This window comes from Ursus americanus, chromosome X (genome assembly GCF_024610735.1).
Source record: "Ursus americanus isolate L20-20 chromosome X, mUrsAme1.1.p, whole genome shotgun sequence".
Classification (NCBI taxonomy): Eukaryota; Metazoa; Chordata; class Mammalia; order Carnivora; family Ursidae; genus Ursus; species Ursus americanus.
Window position 1 is genome coordinate 30,820,996 of NC_142164.1, and position 23,987 is coordinate 30,844,982.

A 23,987-nucleotide genomic window follows, 5' to 3' on the forward strand; every position below is an offset into this window, starting at 1 on the left:
TAAGTTGGTGGTCACTTAAATTTGAACACATTCTAAAAGCACTACATTTATATTCCCCCCTTCACATTTTATGTATATGATGTCATGTTTTACGTCTTTTCATTTTGTATATCCCTTAACTAATTGTTTAGATATAACTGATTTTACTAGTTTTGTCTTTTAACCTTTATACTAGTTTATAAGTGATTTACCTACTAACTTTTCTATATGTTCGCTTTTACCAATGAAATTTTTTTCCTTTCATAATTTTCTTAGTTCCAGTTGTGGCCTTGATTTATTGCTCTAAAAGTACCTTCAACATTTCTTATAATGTCCGTTTAGTGGTGACAAACTCCTTTACCTTTTAATGTCTGGAAAACTCTTTATCTCTCCTTCAATTCTGAATAATAACTGTGTCAAGTAGTCTTGGTCGTCCCTTTCAGCATTTTGAATATATCATGCCACTCCCTTCTAGCCTACAAACTTTCTGCTGGAAAATTGGCTGATAATCCTATGGGGTTTCCCTTTATTTTATCTTATTTTATTTGACAGAGAGAGAGCAGAAGCAGGGGGAGTGGCAGATGAGGGAGAGGGAGAAGCAGGCTCCCCACTGAGCAGGGAGCCCAACACGGGGCTTGATCCCAGGACCCCGGGATCATGACTTGAGCCGAAGGTAGTCGATTAACTGACTGAGCCATCCAGGCGCCCCTGGGGTTTCCCTTTAAGTAACTGTTTCACCTTGCTGCTTTTAAGATTATTTCTTTATCTTTAATATATGACATTTTAATTATTATGTACCTGGGTGTAGACCTTCTTGGGTTCACCTTGTTTGGGTTTCTCTGTACTTGCTGGACGTGGATATCTGTTTCCTTCTCCAGGTTAGCAAAGTTTTCAGGTATTATTTCTTCAAAGAATTTCTCTGCTTTCTGTCTTGTCCTTCTGAAACCTTACAATGTGAATATTAGCACTTTTGATGTTGCTCCATAGGTGTCTTAACCTATTTTCATTTCTTAAATTCCTTTTTCCTTTTAGTGTTTAGCTTGGGTGATTTCCACTATCCTGTCTTCTAGATTGTTGATCCATTCTTCTGCTTCCTATAATCTGCTGTTGATTTCTTCTTGTGTATTTTTCCTTTTAGTTATTTTATTCTTCAGCTCTGATTGGTTCTTTTTTATATTTTCTCTATGTTGAAGTTCTCTCTGAGTTCATCCATTCTTCTCCCAAGCCCAGTGAGCATCTTTGTGACCATTATTTTGAGCAGTCTATCAGGTAGATTGTTTATCTCCATTTTGCTTGGTTCTTTTTCTGAGGTTTTGTCTTGATCTTCCTTTGGAATATATTCCCCTCTGCTTTTTGTCTGACTCTCTGTTTCTGTTTCTGTGTATTAGGTACATCAGCTATGTTGCCTGCTCTTGTAAGTAATGGCCTTATGTAGAAGGTGTCCTGTGGGGGCCAGTAGTGCAATCCACCATGGTCACCTGAGCCAGACACTCCAGGGGCGTCCCATTTGGGATGCATGTGCCCTCCTGTTGTTATTGGGCCATGACTATTGTGGGTGTCCTGGTGGGTAGGGCTGGCCCTCTCACCTTTCCAGGGCAAGAGTCACTTTGAAGGTATGCCAGTCCTGGCCAGGACTGCCCCTGTGATGTAGCAGGTTTGTAGTCACTTTGGGGGCATGTCAGTATTGACCGGAGCTGTCCACTAGGTGTGGTGGGGTGGAGCCACTTTTGAAGGTTATCTGCCATGGTGGGCAGATTGGGGACCAGGGGGAGGGGGCAGCGGTGGTACTGCAGGTGAATTCCAGCACAGGGTGAACAGTGCTAGTAAGGTAGATGGAGAGTGTCAGATCCTCCTCCTGCCAGTGTCCAGCCATCTGGGCTGAAGGAAGACAAGAAAAATGGCACCTGTCAGCACTTCTGTTCTGGGAGATAATTCCTACAGGTCCCTGTGCCTCCAGCACATGCCCTAAAATTAGTCAGCAACGTCCTTCATGTATAACCCAAGCACTTTTTAAACTGCTGGCTCTGTGCTATGTCTCAGTCTGAGTGATATAGTACAGTGGCCGTTTAAGAGGGAGTCTCAGTTTCCTGTAGTCCTTTGGCTCTCCCGGAATTAAGTGCTGCTGATTTTCAAAGCTCTTGGGGGTAAGCCCTGCTCATTTTCAAAGCTACACGTTATGGGGACTCATCTTCCTGGTGCGGATCCCCAGGACATGGGATTCTCACTGTGGGGCTTGATCCCCTTCCTTCTTAGGGAGGACCTCCATGCCTGTGATATCCATCCCACTAATGTGTCACCATGCCAGGGATTGCAAACACATCTGTCCCTTTCCTACCCTTCTCAGTGTGACTTTTTCTTTATATCTTTAGCTGTGAGACAGTTGTTCTACTAGTGTTTAGGTCATTTGTTTGTTTAGGTCGTTTTCAATTTGAGTTGCATTATATGATTATATTATGAAGTCCAAATCATCTACATTTTCTTATGCTTTTGTTGTCATATTTAAGAATACTTTGCCAAATCTGAGAACATAACAATTTTGGTGGTTTTTTTTGAAGATTTTTATTTATTTGACAGAGAGAGGGAGAGAGAGAGAGAGAGAGAGAGAGACTCTGCACAAGCAGGGGGAGTGGCAGGCAGAGAGAGAGGGAGAAGTAGGCTCCCTACTGAGCAGGGAGCCCGATGGTGGGACTCAATCCCAGGACCCTGGGATCATGACCTGAGCCGAAGGCAAATGCTTAACTGACTGAGCCACCCAGGCGCCCCAGAACATAACAATTTACCTGTATGTTTTCTTCTATGAATTTTATAGTGTTAGCTCTAACATTAAGTAGTTGAATCATTTTAGTAAATTTTTGTATATGGTTTGAAGCAAGGGTCCAACTTCATTCTTTTGCATCTGCTGTCCAGTTGTACCCAGTATCGTTTGTTGAAGATACTGTCCTTTCCCTATTGAATGATCTTGTCACCCTTGTCAAATATCAGTTGATCGTAGAAATAGAAACATGGCTTTATTTCTGGACTGTCAGTTTTTGTCCATTGATATATTTGTCTCTTCATGTGCCAGCACCACACTCTTTTGATTACCATTGCTTCGTAGTAACTTTTGAAATAAGGATATGTGAGTCTTCCCACTTTGTTGTTCTTTTTCAAGATTGTTTTGGCTTTTCTGAGTCCCTTGCAATTTCATATGAATTTTAACATCAGCTAGAGAGTTTCTACAAAATAGTGAGGTTCTGATAAGAATTATGTTGAATCTTCAGATCAGTTTGGGGAGCATTGTCATCTTAACAATATTAGGTTAATCCATGAACATGGGATGTTTTTCTATTTATTTAGATCTCATTAGTTTTTTCAGCAATGTTTTGTTGTTCTTAGAGTATCTTTTTTGTACTTTTTTGTTAAATGTATTCCAAAGTATTTTATTCTTTTTCATGCTGTTATTATTGGAATTGTTTTCTTAATTCCATTTTCATTTTGTTTATTGCAAATGTATACAAGTACAATTGATTTTGGTATATTGATGTTGTATCCTATAACCTTGCTGAACTCATTTTATTATTTCTAATAGTCTTTTACTTGATTCCTTAGGATTTTCTTAATGCAAGCTGAAGTCATCTGCTAATAGAGATAGTCTTATTACCTACCTCCTTTCTAATGTAGATGCCAGTTATTTCTTTTCCTTGACTAATTAATTGCCCTGGCTACTACTTCCAGCACATTGTTGAATAGAAGTGGTAAGAGCACAAGGATATTTATCCTTGTCTTGTTCCTCATATTAAAGGGAAAGCATCCAATCTTTCATTGTTAAGTATAATGGTAATTGTGGGTTGCTTCTTAAAAATTGCATTAAATTAGCATTTATTTTAATACTGAGTTTTGTGCACACTCTTAAAATTTTGAGCCTGAGGTGTAACTGCATTCAGTTCAGTCTTGCACCTGACATTTTAAAAGATTTAGGGGAGGGGTGCACCTGACTGGTCTAGTTGATAAAACATGCGACTCTTGATCTTGGGGTCATGAGTTTGAGCCCCATGTGTGGTGTAGAGTTTACTTAAAATAAAAAAAAAATCGAATGAAAAAAGTTTTGGGGGAAATTGTGAAACCTATTAAAGATTCTGAATTCATATTGCTATGCAAGTGCCTTTATATTCTCTGTCTAAGAAAACAAATCTGTAAATCACAGTTCATGCATTTATTGTGATGGTGAGCTTAATTTATGAAAGAAGATGCCAAGATTCAATTAGTAGGCCAACGCACAGAGAAAAAGCCTTGGCTGTAGATCAAATGATAAGACAAATCACAAATGACTCCTGCTTTCACTTTTTTGATTTATCAATGAACTATGGGCCTAACTAAATCCCAGAATACAACATCCACTGTGGATATGTAAGAGTGTATGAATGATAGAGCTACCTGCCCTTCCCTTCCTGCCTTCTTTCATTTTGTTAAATTTGCTAAACTTACCTGCTGTGGACCCAGGAAAACTATTCTCTTTATCCAGACCTGCATCCTGTACTCCCTTGAATCTCTTGCACAGTAAAGGTTGAGTGGCCTAGTTAGTAAAGTGGAGACTTATACTGGAAAACTCTTAGTCTGAAACATTGGCTTTCTGTGGAGTTCTGATTAGTGAATTGTCATGTACAATTCTTACCATATTTAAAAGTTACTTACTTACTAAAAAGAGGTAAAACTCTAGTAAATGGACCACACTAATTGTGATGAGACCAGGTTTTTATTGTGTTTTTTCATTTAGTCGATTCATGTTGATTATGGCTGAATGGGATACATTATTTAATGTATCTTTTTAAAAGGAAATTCTTTGTAATTTTAATTTAATGTTGAAGAATAAGATAAACCTTTAACAAGGCAGATTACTATTAAATACCAATTTTTTTCTGAGATTGTGGTCTATAAATTACAGTGGTTCTTAATTAAAGAGGGCTCTTAATTCAATATAAATAGCTGATTGATTATGTAGGTAGAACTCAATATATTCTTCTCGTTCAGAATAGCAAGTATTATATATTTTATATAAAGATATATAAATGTATATTATATATAAATAAGTAGACTAACAAATTTCATCTGTGTGAATTTTTCAAAAATTTCTCAAGAAAAATTTTGTCCAAAATATAGTCAGAGGATTCTATTCATATTAACCTAAGTTATTGAGGAATGATTAATACTTTTTAATGAAATGCCATAGTGAATTTATCACTGTCAAACAAATACTTTTATTTCTTGTTGCTACTGTTTAGGTGTTGCTTAGCATTTAAAGCATGGACTTTAAATTTCAGCTATAGATTGATTTGGAAACCAGAATCCATCAGCTTAACGATCTCCTGTGCAAAGACAATAAAATGATTCAATCTTTACTTTTATAATACTAGAAAAATCTAATGTAATAAAAACACCGCATTGCATCTAGATTTTTCAGCCGTCACTTGAAACTTGATTATTCCATTATATTGGAGATACAAGCATTTCTGTTTTGAGATCGTTTGTGAATCTCATTTTGCCTGGATAAACAGCTTTCTGGTAAGATGATTACTGTAATATAAAACCACTTAAGAATTTTACCCTTTGGAACATTGAAGACAAATTGAATTATGGCCTGCTAGCGTGGAGATGGGGAAAAACAACAACCTTCACCTGCTTGCTTAAACGCGCCCCGCGCTGGAAGCTTTAATAGATGATACCCACTTAGTTTCCTTCGCCAGCAAAATGCACGTTGGTTGTTTACCTTTAATGAATTTTGGTATAGATTTCTTTTTTAGGTTTCTTGTAAGCCGCCTTCATTCTGTTTCATTGTCTTTCTCTCGTTTGGAAGTTTTAGTGGGAGATATAGGATTTTCCATGGTGAATAGGGCCTGAGAGGTGTCTTCCTATCTTTTGAAGGTGAAAAGGTGGGAAAGAGCAGGATGTTGTGCAACTAATGTGTCTTTCATATGGCTGTGGATTTTCTCTCGGTTCTACACACACATACACAGACGCGTGTGTGCGTGCGTGCGTGCGTGCTATTGAAGTTAAACATCTTTCCTTACACTTATTCTTTCTGTTGTTATTCTTTCTTTCTGCCAGGCCTCTTCAGATTCTTGCCTACTGGATCGCACACCTTTGTTACTGATTTTTTGGGGGGAATACTTTATATGTTGTGAGCATTAAACCTCCACCTGTTCTGTGTTGCAGGCTTCCTCCCCATCTCCCCACTGCTGCTATGTCTTTTCAGTATGTTTATGGTGTGTTGTACCCTATAGAATTATGACCTTGTTTTTCAATAACAAACTTAGAAACCATTTTCATATTCTTTGTGGCTTCTGAGCTTCGTGTTGGCCCTTATTAAGATTTTATTTTTGCCTCAATAAAAAGGTATATTCTTCTTATCTTTTACTGTTACAATTTTATTTTTTCATGTTTAGTTATTTATTCCATCTGTGGGATATATATATATTTATATATATATATATATGGTATATATATATATAAATGGATATATATGGATATATATATGGTATAAAATTTATATATATATGGTGTATATATAATATATAAAAATATATATAAATATATATAAAAATTTATATATATATATATAAAATTTTATTTTTTCATGTTTAGTTATTTATTCCATCTGTGGGATATATATATATATATATATATGGTATAGGCAGAATTTCAGTTTTTCTTCTAACATAGCCAGTTTCCCTGAACCTCTTTATTGAGAAATTTATCTTATAGTTACTGATTCTAAGTATCACATGTACCATGTAGTTAATAACCATATGTAATTGGATCTGTTTGGGGGATTGATTCTATTGATCTCTCTGTCCCCATAGTGGTACCACACTGTTATAGTTACTGTACCTTTATAGTACATTTTATTATTTTATTTTACTTTTTTGAGAGGGAAGGAGAGAGAGAGGGAGGGGGAGGGACAGAGGAGGGACAGAGGGAGAGAGAGAATCTCAAGCAGGCTCCATGCCCAGTGCAGAGCCCGATGTGGGGCTTGATCTCACAACCCCGAGATCATAACCTGAGCCAAAATCGAGATTCAGCTGCTTAATCAACTGAGCCACCCAGGTGCCCCCTTTATAGTACATTTTAATGTCAGCTGGGAAAGGTTGCCTGCTCCCTTATTTTTCTGTTTTAAAAAAAAATTTCGGGCAGTTTTTGTGCGTTCTTTTTCTGACGAGCTGAGGGATTCAACATGGAAAATACCTATCCCCTTCCACCAAAAAAATTCTGACCCTTTGCTAATTGGATTGAAACTGTGTTGAACTTCTATATGAATTTTGAGGGAATTTTGCATCTTTGTGATTTTGAGTTTTTCTATTCGATATTTGTGTGTGTGTGTGTGTGTGTGTGTGTGTTTGTATCCATGTATCCATTTATTCATGCCCTTTTGGATTTTATAAGCTCCAGTAAAATTTTATTTTTTATGTCTTTCAGATTCCTTTTTCAGCTCATTCCTAGCTATTTTACAAGTTTTGTTGGAAGATAAGACATCTTTGTCTTTATAGAGCTGATATTCCTGTAGTGGGCATTTTACTGTATTAGTTTTCCAGTTGATTCTTCTGAACTTTGGATAAAAGCTGTGTTACCTGTAAATCATTCGTTCTTAAAGTGTCATCCATGATCTACCAGCAGCAACATCCTTTGTGAATTTCTTAGAGAAGCAAATTCTCTAGACCCATCCCACATCAACTGAGTGAGAAACTCTGAGGGTGGGGCCCGGCACTCTATTTATCTCGTCCTCTAGAGGATTCTGCTACATACTCTGGTTTGGGGACCACTGATGTAAATAATGATTTTTATTTTTACTTACCCGTAATTTCTTTTCTCACTTCTTTTTTCTCGCAAGATGTTTGTGTAACAGTGCTTAATGAGTTGTAGAATGGACTTTGAAGAGGCTGAGACAAATTGCTAACTTTGAAAAGTAAGACTGTCAATAGAGATGGTGAGAAATGCACTATTCCTTAACCAGGTGAATGGGGGAAACTGAACCCGAGAGGGAGGGAGATGGAGTGAGAGAGACTGAGTATATAATTTAGGGTAAGGATTTTGATGGGTAGCAGAGAGAGGTGTGATTAAAAGTGAAACATACCGTGGCGTCACTCCTGTAGATAAGAGCGATGACATGAAACTGAAAGACATGAAGACATCTAAGCTTGGCAGTTGACACTTAAACATTTGTTAGACCAAGCTTAGCCCTTGTTACAAGAGGGCAGCCACTATTAGGAAAATCAGATAGAATAGGGTAACAATTGAACATTGGTAAAATGGCCAATTGCAGTGATAAGATGAATGAGGCCATTAGCCATTTGCATGTCCCAAAGGAATTCCTGAAGCCTGAGTGACAAAATGAAAAGGGACTACCGAGGGATCATATCGAGAAGGAAAGAGTGGTATTACTGCAAGAAGAGTGGAACCTCGTGGTGTGTGGTGTATACCTGCAGCAAACCGGAGCAAGATGGAAGTGACCACATGGTGGTCCAGGGGCAGTTCGTGACTGTGGGAAGAAAACTGTAATTGTTAAGGACAGTGTATCAGCCATCCTGGCATGCAGCCAGGTGAAAGGGAGAAACTTCTAGAACATGGGGAATCTAGTCTTTTTGGTAGAAGCTGAGACCAAGAAGTGGCTCTTAAACCTCTCTGGACCCCCTTGTTACAGCACAAAATGCCGATATGGAGGAAAACAGGCAAATCGACCACTTGCATAAATGTTCTAAAATCAGGTACAGTTGCAACCTTTGGGGTAACACAACCTTTATCATTTTTAGCATTGCAAATTTTCTGATGGGCGCATATATCTGGGAGCCTACTACAGCCGGTTTTAGATTTACTCTAGGGGAAAAACAATTCACCACGCAGCTCAACAGCTAGTATTCAGATGTCTTAGGTAGGCCCTCCTCAGTGCCCCAGGTGGGAGGTGAGTGTGGTGTCTGGCCTGGGTGAAAGCTGAAGGATTTGAGAGTCTTAACCCTCTGTGACATTTTTAAAAATTAGCTTTTGTATAAAAAACTATTTTCCCCAAGAATACAATTCTGTTTCTTACACGTCACTTTTTGCCGTGTCAAGACGATCTTGAATTTTTGGTGCTGCCGCTATATATAACTTGATTGAGAGAAGTGCAATTATGTACAATTTTTCTACATTGTGCAGTTTTTCAGTTTTGTAGTGTTGAGCACTTTTCGCTGATCTTTTCTGTCAGCTTTTCTTATCAGAGTGCTTAACACAATTTTCTGCGAAGGCAGACGGCCATAGCCACTCTGAATTTCTTTCACATAACGTAAGGTTAGTTCGTAAGCAGGGTTTACCTTACACGGTATAAAATTGGCTAGGCATTTCTCAAATGTCATTATTTTTAAAGCTGTTCGTTCTTGGGCAGAGCAGGAAAGAGTGAGACAGTGGATTTTAATTAAATGCTAAGTCATAAACTGGAATCTCTATTTGAAATATTATCTAACCATAGGATAGGTGCTTGTGAAATATTAGATTTGCAAAGTACCTAAAATAAGTGCTTAAGAATAAAAGTGGTTGAACTTATGCAAGTGATCTCAGCGATCCAAAACAGTCTTGTCAGTTTTATTTCTGGTGAGCTAGAATCTTTTAAGGGCAAAACCACAATTACGTCTTTGTCAGGTGTGTGCTCTGAGTAATGATTAGTCTCCCTTTTATTCATGCGAGTAGCATGGCTGTGGAGGAGTGTGTCTTTTTAATGATAATGCGTGTCTGCTTATGTTTTTGTTCTGCCTTTTTCCCTAATCTCTGGAAATGTTCTATCTGCCTATCTATATCTACTGGCCTGCGTATGTCTTGTCTTGTGGGCTCATCTACACAGTCCCTACTTTAGGGGAGAGATCATGTATTATACTTTTTTGTTTCATTTTATTACAATATTTCAAACACACAGAAAAGTACAGAGACCAGTATCACAACCCCTCCTTAACCACCACTTATGATACCTTAGCATTTTGCCTTTTTTTTTTCAGACACCTGCCAAATGTTAAATACAGGTGAAGCTCCTAGTCTCTCCCGCCTCAATTGCATCTCTCCCTTTGTCTCCTGAGGTACAACTGTCCCAAACTGGGAGTTTAGCATTCCCGTGAATATCTTAATGCCTTTTCTGTATGCGTATATGTGTATATCGTGAGTACGCATGTGCGTATATGTGTATATATACACGTATGGTCTTACGTGCTCTTGACATTTTTCCATATTATCGTACTTCTTCAGTTTCCATTTTTGTGTGATGACACACTCTTCGGATTCACCTGCCATTGTATCCCCCGTTATCAAAACAAAATAAAAACATCTCCTTCCACCCTATATTCCCCCTCCAACTACCGCCTATTTTTTTTCTCCTTATGAAAGCACAACTGCTGATAAGAGTTGTATGTATTTGTTTCCTCTCTTTCCTTTCACTCTCTCGAGCGCATGCTCATCGGCCATTTTCTCCACCATTCCATGTAAACCGCTCTCATCAAGGTGTCCAGTGACCTCCTTGTTACCATATCGAGTTGTCATTTCTCAGTTCTTCCCTTCGCCTCTCAGCAGCATCTGACCCACTTGATTACGTCTATCTATATGTAACAACACTTTATTCAGCCTTCTCGGTCACCACCCCTTCCTAATTTTCTCCTACCTCGTGGCCGCTCCTTCTTACTTCTTTTGCTGGATCCTCTTTATTTATTTATTTTTTATTTTGAAATAAGTTGGACAGAAAAGTCTAGAATGAAAAGTGAACGTTCCTCCCAAACATATATTCCCTCTCACTAATAATGGATATACAGACTTTGTGCATGTGTGTGTGAATCACATAGGTGAACCAGTGCCTCATTTTAAATCGTATTTATTTGTTTTTTAATGACTTGTATTTTTTTATTTGCATGTCCTATTTCTAGTATTTGTTCACTTTTACTATTACGTTTTATTGTTTTTATTAATTTTGTGTGTGTGTAAGTTAAAATCATTAGCTCTTTGCTGTCTGTCGTGTGTGTGGTGAATATTTTTTTCCTAGCTCATCAAATGCCATTTGACTTTGTGATATTTTTAAAGTACAGAGTTTTAATTTGTTTTGTACAGTCAGATTTAACAGTTTTTTTTTCTTTTATGGTTCCTCAATTTGGGGTCCTGCTTATCTTCTCTACTGCATGATTATAAATAATTTCACTTGGGTTTTCTTTCATTTCATTTTTTCCCTTTAAATCTTTGATCTATCTGGAATTTTTTTAGGATCCCCTAATGTGAAGTGAAGTACCATAAACTTATTTACTTTTCTGAATGGCTACCTGATTCTTCCCCAGGCACTTATTTAATCATCTCTTTTCCGTTACTTGTTTGGTGGCCACCATTACCATAGAGTAATTAACTGATGAATTTGAGTTCCTTTCAAGTTCTTGAAAGAATTTGTGTTGGTTTTTCTTTTCTTTCTTTTTTTTTTTAAAGATTTTATTTATTTATTTGACAGAGATAGAGACAGCCAGCGAGAGAGGGAACACAGGCAGGGGGGGTGGGAGAGGAAGAAGCAGGCTCCCAGCGGAGGAGCCTGATGTGGGGCTTGATCCCAGGACCCCGGGATCACGCTCTGAGCTGAAGGCAGACGCTTAACCGCTGTGCCACCCAGGTGCCCCTGGTTTTTCTTTTTTAAGTTTATTTTTATTATTATTTTTTTAGTAATCTCTACACCAAACGTGGGGCTTGAACTCATGACCCTGAGATCAAGGGTCTTGTGCTCTTCCCACCGAGCTAGCCAGGCACCCCCATTTATCTTTGTTTTATTTTTCAAACCACTGCAGTGTGTTTCTCTGCACCTGTGTTCAAAATACTCTCTTAACAAAGGTAATAGCTGACCTTACAGCTGTCACATCAGCTAGCTGGTATCTTACTGGGACTGGGCAGAACTTGGAACAGTTGAATACCTACCAACCACCCTTCTTCAGAACCCACCTCCTTCCTTAGCTTTAATCTCACATTTCTCTTAGTTTCCTTCCTACCTATTGTCTCTCTCTTTGCTAGCTTATCTTCCTCGGTTTCTTGCACAATAGTGTTTTTGGGATTCCACCTTCTCATGGCAAATACACTTCTAAGGAATATTTCCCCATCTCTTTACTTCAGCTCTTACTTACGTGGCTAAATATCTTCACATTTTCATTTCTAGTTCCAGTCTAAATCTGGGTGTATATATCCAGTTTGCTTTGGTTGCTATATTGGCCAGCCCTAGAGGACTTCAGTATGTCTGCACCAAACCCTTGTTCTCCTTCCTTCTGGTACTTTTCCTTCTTCCCTCTACCCTGCCTCACCTGCTATCATTACCATTTCCCCCAGTTCCTTAAATAGATTTTGTCTTTGATGTCACTTTATCCTTTAATATCTGCCAATGATCTCTCAGTCGTAAGTCTTAGTTTTCCCTGGCTATTCCCATAGCTCTTGTCTGTGCTCTTATTTCATGCCTTGATTATGGAAGTAGTTTCTTAACTGGTCTCCATACTTCCAGTTTTACTCTCCGATCTACCGCCACATTGCAAGCTGTGTTAATTTTCTAATACATAGATTTGATCATACAGATTCCCTGATTGAAAAACAGCTGGTTTTAGTTAAATCTTGTGTAAATTGCCCATTGTTCGCATTGTTTACTTCCTCTCCCTTCCTAACTTCATTAAAGTGAGACTAAAGAAATGGAAAGATTCAAAAGGACAAAGAGAACAGGAGGGGCAACACTGACAATTCTAAGGTTTAATTTTTTTATTCAGTCAAAGGAAGTTGACAACTTCAGGATCTCTCCCTACACGAACTATTGAGAGAAACCAACTACTTCTTCCCATACATCTCCTAATATTTCAAGACTTGGGGGCGTGCGGTATGCGGAAAACAGGAATAAGTCTTGAGATTGAAAAGGTGGGCTGTTCCTTGAAAGTCTTTATAATAAAAGGCTGGAGTCCCATGTCCTGTCATCCACTGCCTGCTCCTCAGGAGACCAGAAGTCTATTATCTGGAGAATTTGAATGGGAGAGCCACAGGCTCTGAGATGCAACAGGTACATTGGTTGAAACCATGGGACTCAGAGTCTGAATACCTAGTTTGGGGACTTAGATGTCCTGCTCCAGATGCAGTTGATGAAAAGGGGCAGGAGTTATTTATTTTCACATTCCCAGATTCCTAATGATAATCTAGATATGGTTGTTTTGCTCTTAGCACATCTTCTAAAAAATTGTGTAGCCTAAAAACAATGAAAATTTCTCAACACCTTAGAATTCTCTCACTACTTCAACATTTTTAAAAAAAAGCAAAGTCCAAAGGTCAGTTGATTTAGAGGTGCTTAAATTTTTTTTTTCCTTCAGGCTACTCAATTTCTTGTAATAACAGAAAATATGATTGTGTAAATAAATAAAAATGTTATATTGTCATTTGATTTGTTTCTTTTTTAGAATTATGAAGACCCAAGAAATAGAGTAGTTTTCCCCCTTCTGCATCTTTTGCTCTGACCCCAAAATAAGGGACAGGAAGTGGGCAGGGAACAATGAAGAGAACCTTTTCCTCTGGCTTAATAATTTTAGGTCTTCACACAGCTTTATAACAAACATAATTATGTGAACAAACTAAATCGCATACTCTACATTTTTATCTCCCCAGTGCAATAAATTGATTTTATTAACAAGAAACATTTAAGTAAAGTATACCTTTCTGCTTCCCAGTATATTTGAAATTAATAGAACCCTTGAAATACACTCTACATCTCCAAATGCAAAGCATTCACTTGACTAGAAACAATATATTAGATTTAGTTTTCTACCACCTACCAGCTCTTTTTCCATAAAAAAAAAAACCCACCACCCAAACAAAAATTCAGTCCAGATCAAGAAAACAACCCCCAGGGGCACCTGGGTGGCTCAGTCGTTAAGCGTCTGCCTTCGGCTCAGGACCTGATCCCAGCGTTATGGGATCGAGCCCCACATCAGGCCCCTCTGCTATGAGCCTGCTTCTTCCTCTCCCACTCCCCCTGCTTGTGTTCCCTCTCTCGCTGGCTGCCTCTCTCTCTGTCAAATAAATAAATAAAATCTTTAAAAAAAAAAAAAGAAAAGAAAACAACCTCCACTACCTATTTTAGGTCTTTAAGATTTCTAAAACTTATGTCTTTCTAGCCTTAATTTTGACCAACCACCTCTAAAACCATGGGCCCTGCTTAGGGCTTTTGAGGCCTCATGTGCTCCTGGTAACTCGGGATTTAGTGCCTTCTGTGTCTCCGCTTGGCAAATGTTTGCCTCCACTCTTCACCTCTAACTTTTCCTGTCTCTCCCAACTTCACCCAGACTCCTCAGGTCTCCTCAGGGTTAATCCAAGTTCCCGTGTAGGGTGGTTGTTATTCTAATGATTTCACACAACTGCAGTCAATGCCATTTAATGAGCCACTGTGGAATTTTGTAGATAATGTGACTGTTGCAGATTCAGTTCCTTCAGTGTCCTCCATTTTCTTAATTTCCATGAGCTAGAATATGGACATCGGGAATACGGACATACATTTTTGTCTTTCTGTCGCGAAATATATAAAATATTACAGAGATAGCATAATTTGAAAATTCTGGTATTGATTTTTATAGTAAATATTGACTTCTTTTCCTCCCGAACAGGTCATTATCCAAGTGTTAGAGGTGATGGATCATCTTCATAGAGGGGAATCGGTTGCTGCAATACTCCGTAATCGGTATATTTATGGAAGCAATTTATCTTATACGTTATATAATGTCTCTCCTGCCTGTTATATACCTAACATAGTTGCTACTTAATGAATATTTGTTGAATGCCTGGACTAATATAAAATATTTGCTCTATGAGTGAATAAAAGAATGACTGAATGACGAAGAGATGGAATGAACAGCATGTTAGCGACTGTGTGTTCTGAGCTAATGAAAAAATAGAGAATATAGTTAGAAATCATAATGGGTGTAAATTGTGATCACGTGACATTCAGTAAATGGAGCTGTTGACTTGATTTTTTAGTTTTAAAGCATGTCAATGAATACATACAAGTATCCATTGCTTAAGAACAGATGTCTCAACCAAGTATTTTTTTTAATAGTACTGCCCCGTGATTGTACATTTCTGTTATTTAAAACTCCACTTAAAACTTTTTCAGAGAGTTATGAGAAATTCTGGACTTTCTCTGACAACTTATGATTTTAAATTCATGGTTTAAAGAAACATAGCCTTTGCTTTGTAGGTGCGAAAGAGTATCCCTTATTCCCAATAGCTGAATTGCATGGTTTGAGTGAAACCTTTGAAACAATATGCGGGAGTTGTCTATATCATGGCTCTGACACTAACTAGTCGTCTAGTCTTGGGCGAATTTCTTAATTGCTCAGTGCCTTAACTTCCTCATCTATGAATTGGGGATAATGTTACCTCCCTCTCAGGGTCGTTTTGAGGATTAAATAAGTGTCTGTGGGGTGTGGAGAGAGAGAGAGCTTGGCAAATGAGGCATGGTATATTGGTCCTCTTGTTGAAACGTTAAGTGTGAGATTTTAACTATGTTGAAATACAGCATTGTGTTTTTGAATTCTGACATGCTTTAAAATAGGTGTGTCTTAAAAGAATACGAACGGAGGGGAGAGTTTGAAGTAGGAAGGGGACATATATGAAGTCATTGTTATTTGCCAGATACCATACTAGGGATTTTACATAGTACTCCTATTACGGAAATATTATATGATGGGTGCCTGTCTGTTGGAATGTGTACTCTCATGTGGGCAAGGGGCGTAAGGTAAACCTGTTCAGAGACGCAGAAAGCAAGGAAATCCTAGCAGGAATAATGCGTGGCCATGTTGGGTGAAAAGAGAGAAGAGAAGAAGAATGTGTGTGTGTGTTGGGGGGCTGAACTCCTACTGGTGAGTTCCGTCTGCAGAGTCCAAGCGCTGCTGAGTAGGAAGGTCTGTATCTCACATTTGGAAGAGGAAGGAGTAGGAGGGCAGGGTTTCCAAACGTCAAGTCAGTAACTGAGGTAGTTACAGCGTACTTGAATTTGTTTCCATTATTTTTATAGAAGTATAATTAAGTGCAGTAAAACATACACCTAAATATACATCTTTCTTTTTATAGAGATATAATTAAGTGCAGTAAAATATACAAACACTTAAATATGCATCATGATAGCTTTTTACACATGCATACATCCAGGTAACCACAACTCAGATCAAGATACAAAACAATTCCATCCTTCCAGAGAATTCCCTCGTTCCCCTTTCCAGTCTATATCCCCTCTACCCCTGCTGAAGAGAACGAGTGTGCGGACTAGCATATTAGTGTGGCTTCTTCTTGAACTTCCTGTCAGTGGAGTCAGGCACTGTGTGTGGCTTCTCTGGTTCAGAATAATGAGTTTGAAATTTATCATTCCTGCAGATATCAGTAGTTCCATTTTATTGCTGTGTAGTATTCCTTTTTTTTTTTAAACTATACCGTAATTTGTTTATCCATTTTCTTGTTCATAGTTATTTAAGTTGCATCCATTATTTGGCTATTATGAATAAAGCTGTTCTTGACATTTTTGTACAAATCTTTCTGTGGGTATATATAGCCACAAAATTTCCTGTGGATATGTTCCTAAAATATGCACATATATAAATTATTTATTAAATGTATTTTATGTAACATTTATTAAATGTATTTTATGTAACATTTATTAAATATGTATATATAATTTATTTAACATTAATAGACTGCCAAAGACATTTTTTTAAGATTTTATTTATTTATTTGAGAGAGAGAGCCAGAGGAGGAGCAGAGGAAGAGGTGCAGGCAGACTCTGTGCTGAGCACGGAGCCCAATGCGGAGATCGATCCCAGGCCCCTGAGATCATGACCTGCACCAAAATCAAGAGTCAGATGCTTAACCGACTGAACCACCCAGGTGCCCCTGCCAAAGACTTTTCTAATGTGATTGTATCATTTTCTCCTCTGACCAGTGACAAGTGAGAATACTTACTAACTCTGGATATTGTTAGCAATTTTACTTAATTATTTTTAAGTAGGCTCCATGCCCAAGGTGGGGCTTGAACTCACAACCCTGAGACCAAGGGTCACATGCTCTACTGACTGAGCCAACCGGGCTCCCCTTGTTAGCCTTTTTATTTTAGCCATTCTCTTGGGTGTGTAGTGGTTTCTCATAATGGATTTCACTTTGCATTTTCCTCGTGTGTAATGATTTTGAATATATTTTCGTATGTTTATTCACTATATGTCTGTCTTTTAGAAGTATCTCTTCAGGTCCTTTGCCCATTTAAAAAATTGGGCTGTTTTCTTTTTGCATTTAAGGAGTTTTTAAGCTTATTCTGAATATTTCCATATGTTGCCTTATACTTTCTTTCAATCTGTGCCTTGCCATCCCGTTTTCTTTCGATGAGCAGTATCTTAAAAATTTTGATGAAGTTCAATTTATCATTTTTTTTCTTTTATACGCATGCTTTTTGCCTCTTAACGGAGAACTCTTTGCTCTCCCAACTTTTAGGGTTTCTTTCTGAAGTTTTATGGTGTTAGCCCTCACATTATAAGTGCATTCTTGACCGGAAACCAAAGAAATGAACTTATGTCCTGGATTTCACATAGACTCTGAATAATTAATAAGAACACTTTATAAAAGAAAAGTCTTTTTGTAGTTTTAATTTTAAATTAATACCTTTGTACATGACAAGGGAATTGTTTTTTTTTTTAAATATTTTATTTATTTATTCGACAGAGATAGAGACAGCCAGCGAGAGAGGGAACACAAGCAGGGGGAGCGGGAGAGGAAGAAGCAGGCTCATAGCTGAAGAGCCTGATGTGGGGCTCGATCCCATAACGCCGGGATCACGCCCTGAGCCAAAGGCAGATGCTTAACCGCTGTGCCACCCAGGCGCCCCATGACAAGGGAATTGTTACAACCTGAGCCATACCTCACAAGACATAAGGAACTAGTTATATAACCCCTAGTTTATAAATCAATGACTTGTGATTTCCTACTGTTACAATCTTTATTATAAATAAAACTCCTTTGAAAGAAACGTAATTCTGATATTAAAGAAAGAGATTGAAAGCATAGAAAATGATGGAAAACTACCCCATTCATTTTATGATGCTGCATAATTCAGGTATGAAAATCTGAGAAAAATGTTGCTTGTTTGTGTACACAACTTATAGATCAATTTTGGATTCTAAATAAAATATAAGCCAAACACATTTAGGAATATATGCAAAGAATTGACCCTTTGTGACTAAGAATGTTTTATCCCAGAGTGTTGTTGAATACTATGAAAGTTATATGATGCATCCTGTCAATAGATCTCATTAAAAAAATAAAATAAATGTGGAAGGGGAGCACCTGGCTGGCTCAGTCAGTAGAGCGTGTGACTCTTGATCCCAGGGTTGTGGGTTCAAACCCCATGTTGGGTGTAGAGATTACTTTAAAAAAATAAATTTAAAAAATGTGATAGGAACTTTTTCTCTTAACAAGAAAAATAATTATCTCTCTAAAACCAACAATCCAGCATCATACTTAATGCAGGCGTAGTTCCATAAGCAGCAGCAAATCAAAGATGCCTATAGTCATCATTATTTAATATATATTTATAAATTCTGGCTAGGGTCATTAAAGTAGCATAACTAGTTTAGAAAGAAGAGAAACAAGTGATCAAGTTTTAGAAGATGGGCTTATGAACCTACAAAAGCTAAGACTTGAAAAAAATTTTATTAGAATCTTATAAGAATTCTTAGTTGATAGAATTCTGACGAGTGCTAAAAAAGTAGTGGGATATAAAGTAAAAATTAACCAATACCTTTTTATTTCTACCGGACATAGCCGTTTAGAAGATATCCATAAAAACCCATTTATAAAAACCATAAAGCGTAAATATGTAGTAATAACCCCGACCAAAATATCTCACACCTATCTGAAGAAAATTCAGAAATTCAAGAAAGCAAGCATACCATGATCCTGGATTAAAAAACGAACTCTTCCCAAATTATTACATAGATTTAACGTGAATTTAAAGTGATTATTCAAATAAGGTCATGAGTGTATTGAAGTGATATATCCCCATTGCTTACCACAATGTCTGGCATGTAGTAATTGCCATTCAAACAAATCTGACAGTTTCTTCTATTTGTAATTCAACAAACGTTCACTGTGCAATCGCTCTGTGCTAAAATACGATGAAAAGTGATGAGTCTTTGTTCTCATTGAGCTGATATTTTGATGGACATAGGGGTAGGGGTCAGATAAAAGACATATATTGGAGAAAATTGCTATGAACAATGAATAAAGCATGTGGAAAGATAAAGAATTAAGGGTTGGGGCGACACTGCAAAAGAGCATCAACGTCTTATTCGTCTCGGATGTTTTTAGTCTCGCCATCTGCCATTCAGCGTACGTTTAACCCTATCTGAAGTTTTATTCTGGTGATGCAGGAAACTCTGAGAAAGGTCGGCCCTAGGTGGCTTCCTTTGCTGGGAACAGCGTCTGTGTCTGAGCACCACCCTCACTCACACATTGCAGTAATGTCTGCGAGGGCGTGTGGTGGCAAGAGTCACCCATTTGGTATTGTGTTGGGGGTGGGTTGTGAGGAGGGTCCCGGTTCTACTGAGGAATTCTGCAATGACGTATAAAGCGCTGACAGTGTTCCAGTTTTCTTTTTTCTTTTTTTTTAAAGATTTTATTTATTTATTCGACAGAGATAGAGACAGCCAGCGAGAGAGGGAACACAAGCAGGGGGAGTGGGAGAGGAAGAAGCAGGCTCATAGCAGAGGAGCCCGATGTGGGGCTCGATCCCATAACGCCGGGATCACGCCCTGAGCCGAAGGCAGACGCTTAACCGCTGTGCCACCCAGGCGCCCCAGTGTTCCAGTTTTCTAAAAGTCCTGTGATGAATACCACCCAGTAGAAAATATTGTCTGATACTTGCAGTACAGGACAAAGAGTGCTGAACACCGCGTGATACGGTTTCCATCCCTTTAACAAATATCATGTACCACTTACTGTGCCAGGCGTTAGGGATAGAGCAGTGAATGATAACACGGGGTTCCCTGCTGGCTAGGGGGCGATCGGAGTAGTCAGAATAAGACATGAGGAGCGGCTGAACAAAGGTGAGGCCAGTAGAAAAGAAGAGGGGTGGGGATGGAGTTGTGAAATATTTCGGGGTGAATTTGACAATATTGGATGTTGAGCTAGATTCTTCACGCTCCAGTCAAAGTGATCTTTTAAAATTGCTAATCTCATGATGCCGCCCAGTTTGCCTTTTCCTGCCTCTGACTACAGAAATCCCACCTGTTCTTCAAGACGCAGATCAAGTTCCAGGCCTGCCTAGAGCCTTCCTCGATTGATCCAAGCAGATGATCAGTAGCATCTCCTTTGGCTCCGAACGGTTTTACCCCTGCAGTGAATTTTATCCCGTGAGGTTCTGCACTAAAGCTATTTCAGCATGTCTTTGCTTCCACTGTCATTAAGGGGGCTCTTTGAGAGAGTGACTAACTGTATCTAATTTGTATCTAGATCCTATCTAATACAGGATTTTGTGCATAATAGGCATTCCTTAACTATTTGAGAATGTACAACATGAATAATTATTTGTTGCTGATGATTTTATTTGGCTAAATTGTTTGGGTAGTTTTGTTTTCCCACAGTCAAGTCTTACTTATAGTTAAGTAATTGCATATTAAGTGACAGTCATTAAAATTGTAAAATAGGCTAATGAAATTCAGTACAGATTCTAGGAATAAGCTCAGGCTTTTTTTTTTATACCGATGTAATAGATAATTACTTCTTCATGGTGTATGATGTCAAAAGGGAACACAGGGCTTTGATTCAGTTCATTAGATATTTAAAAATACTGAGCCTTTACTGTTTGTCAAGCACTGTCCTCATCTGTAACATTTAAGGATTGAAAGATCCCATCCTTCCTTTAGTTTTAAAAGTCTGCAATTATATCACTAAGCCTGAATACCTAGTAGGTGATAAATAAGCACATCTTTTTTTCAAGATTTATTTTATTTTTTTGTTAAAGATTTTATTTATTTATTTATTTGAGAGAGAGAGAATGAGCAGAGGGGAGTGGCAGAGGGAGAGGGAGAGGCAGGCTCCCCGCCAAGTAGGGAGCCCAGTGCAGGGCTAGATCCCAGGGTCCTGAGATCATGACCTAAGCTGAAGGCAGACACTTAACTGATTGAGCAACCCGGGCACCCAAGATTTATTTATCTGAGAGAGAGAGAGCGTGTGTGCTCGTGCAGGGGGGAGGACCAAAGGGAGAGGGAGAGAGAGTCTCAAGCAGACTCCACGCTGAACACGGAGCCCCATGCAGGGCTCCATTTCAAGACCCTGAGATCTTGACCTGAGCTGAAACCAAGAGTCAGATGCTTAACCAACTGTGCCACCCAGGTGCCCCAATAAACACGTCTTTGATTAAATTCAAGGATGATCAGCCATTGAAGATAAGCCCTTTTAGTACTGTTTTCATAATTTGGCTTTATAAACGTCCGCAAATATATGTATTTCTCTGCTTTTTAAGGATTGAAAATTGATGAGGATTTAGTTTATCCTTTGCTAGAGTAAGTGAGGGCAATGATAATAAATTCAAATCTTAGGCTAGAAGATGCCCCTACGGATTATAATATTAGAGGGTAATGTGTGAATTTCTGAGGCCAGTTACGTTCTATATAATGGACTTCTCTTTTGGCCCAGGTATTTTGTAGATTGGGTTATGCATTATTATTGTCATAACATATCACCAAAGATGCAGTTTGTCAGCCTACTTGTTCCTTTCACTGAAGACTTGTGTACCTTTATACAAAGGACATGGACTTATTAGTAATATTGCCTGTTTGATCCATCTAGAGGAATTTTCCAGACCATAGAAAGTATTTCTGCTCCTGGGAAGAGGAATTACTACCCTTATTCCTCTTCCTCTACCTATGTCTTGAATGTTGCTGTTCATAGTTCTGTCCATGTTCTACACGTATCTATCTGGGCCAGCTCATCTACAGCCGTTACCTCGGTCTCAGACGATAGGCTCCTCCCCCTATTTGCACGTGCACACACACTCTCTCAAATAAATAAATAAATAAAATCTTAAAAAAAAAAAAGAAAAAAATGAGGGAGAAGACCCAAATCTTGCTTACAGAAGAATTCCAAATTTTATATGTGTGTGTGTGTTTATAGGTATACATAAGGCTGAAGACCTTAACATTTATATCTCAAGTCTAAATTTTTTTCATGAGTCCCAGACTAACAAGTTCTTCATTCCCCTTCGCCACCATTTTGTTTTGACTCTACGAGTAATGCATATTGATTATAGAATGCTGAGAAAGAGAAGATTATATATACACAGTGGAAATAATCACCTAAAGTAATCTCGGTTAGCCCCTCGGTGCGTTTCCGCTCTAGTCTTTTGGTGCTTCTTTAGATGGAGCTGCATTTGTAATTATTGAATGCGATCTGGTTTCTGTGTTGTGGTGAAGAACAGAGGCTTTGAAGCCTGCCAAATACAGGTTCAAATCCAGCTCCGCTACTTTTAATAGCTGTGGGAACTTTGGAAAGTTTCTTAACCTCTCTCAGTCTGTTTCCTCATCTATAAAATAGTATGACTCTGTGGGATTGCTCTGAGGATAAAATAAAATGTTTTTAAGAGAGTCAGGTTCTTGGCACATGGTAAAAGCTCAGTAAATGGAAACACTCACTGTTTTATGTATTATCATGTCTGTGTCCTGCTAGTTTTCTGAGTTGTACCATTAGCATTTTCACATGTCAATGCAAACTTGTTGGAGATGTAGTAGCTACAAAGTAGAAACTCTTCCATGGGACAAATGATTTTTTATTATGAAATATTTAGGTTGAATCCACTTTGGAGTGTGATAAGTTATCGTGTCTTCCATATATATCATCTTTTCTCTCCTAGTTTTAATATTTATCTTTTTTCCTTCTATTTCATGAATTCGTTTTATACTGTTTCAGATCTTCTCTTTCCTTCCTCCGATGTACATTTTGGTTGTGACTCTGATTGAGTTTCCTTGCAGTTGACCAATAGAATGTGTACTTTCCTCATCCAGTCTTGCTATATTTGACTTCCTCTTCCTGCTCTATTGAGGCCATGTTTTCTTTTTTTATTTTTTAAAGATTATTATTTATTTATTTGGCAGAGAGAGACAGCCAGCGAGAGAGGGAACACAAGCAGGGGGAGTGGGAGAGGAAGAAGCAGGCTTCCTGCTGAGCAGGAAGCCCGATGCGATGCGGGGCTTGATTCCAGGACCCTGGGATCATGACCTGAGCCAAAGGCAAACGCTTAAGGACTGAGCCACCCAGGCGCCCTGAGGCCATGTTTTCTTATTCGCTTGAATGTGCCAGAGGCTTTCAACATTGTTTTCCGGCTACTATATGAAAGCATTTGTAGAGTTCTGCTCTTCCCTCAGTGGTTATGATGACAAATCTTTTCCTTGTTTCTCAGTACATTTTCACTGGCCCTGTGCTAGCCGTTTTTCTGTTTATTCTCAAAGGGAGAAAGAGTCCCAGAATGGCTTTGTACAGGCTGTTTCCTTTGTCTGAAATGTCCTTTCCCATGGTCTTTGTGTGGCTGGCTCTTCTTTTCAGACCCCCACTTAAATGTCCTCTCCTTCGAAAGGTTTTCATTGACTACCCAGTCTGAATGGCTACCTGTTCAGTGGCATATCACCTTAGTTTCAATCTCCGCTTCTTCTTTCTTTCTTTAATTATTATTTACCACCTTTCACTAAAATAGAAGCTCTAGGAGGACAGTGATTTTGTCTGTTTTGCTGATTTCTTTAATGTGAGTACTCACAACCATGTCTGGGACATATTAGTTGCTCAATAAATATTTGCCGCGTGAATGAATTAACTGTTGTCCTTCTCTCTGTGCCCTTGGGTACTAATCCAACCCCTTTCTCAGACTTCTACCTACAAGTCAATACTGATAGAAATAAATGATCAAAAAATAAATAAATAAATGAGGGGCACCTGAGTGGCTCAGTCAGTTGAGCATC

The 23,987-nt window shown here is 38.4% G+C and overlaps 1 protein-coding gene across 5 annotated transcripts in view; it reads left to right on the forward strand.

Moving 5' to 3' along the window:
• The window catches only part of KLHL13 (kelch like family member 13), a 192,380-nt gene that overhangs the window by 62,703 nt on the left and 105,690 nt on the right, over positions 1-23,987 (forward strand). For 4 of the 5 annotated variants that reach the window (XM_045805018.2, XM_045805021.2, XM_045805017.2 and 1 more), the window contains exon 2: positions 14,607-14,680. The exons of the other annotated variant lie outside the window; for it this stretch is intronic. In XM_045805018.2, the coding sequence (XP_045660974.2) occupies positions 14,631-14,680 (50 nt within the window). In that variant the 5' untranslated portion in view covers positions 14,607-14,630. The remainder of the gene's footprint in view (positions 1-14,606; positions 14,681-23,987) is intronic. 5 annotated transcript variants of the gene reach the window in all.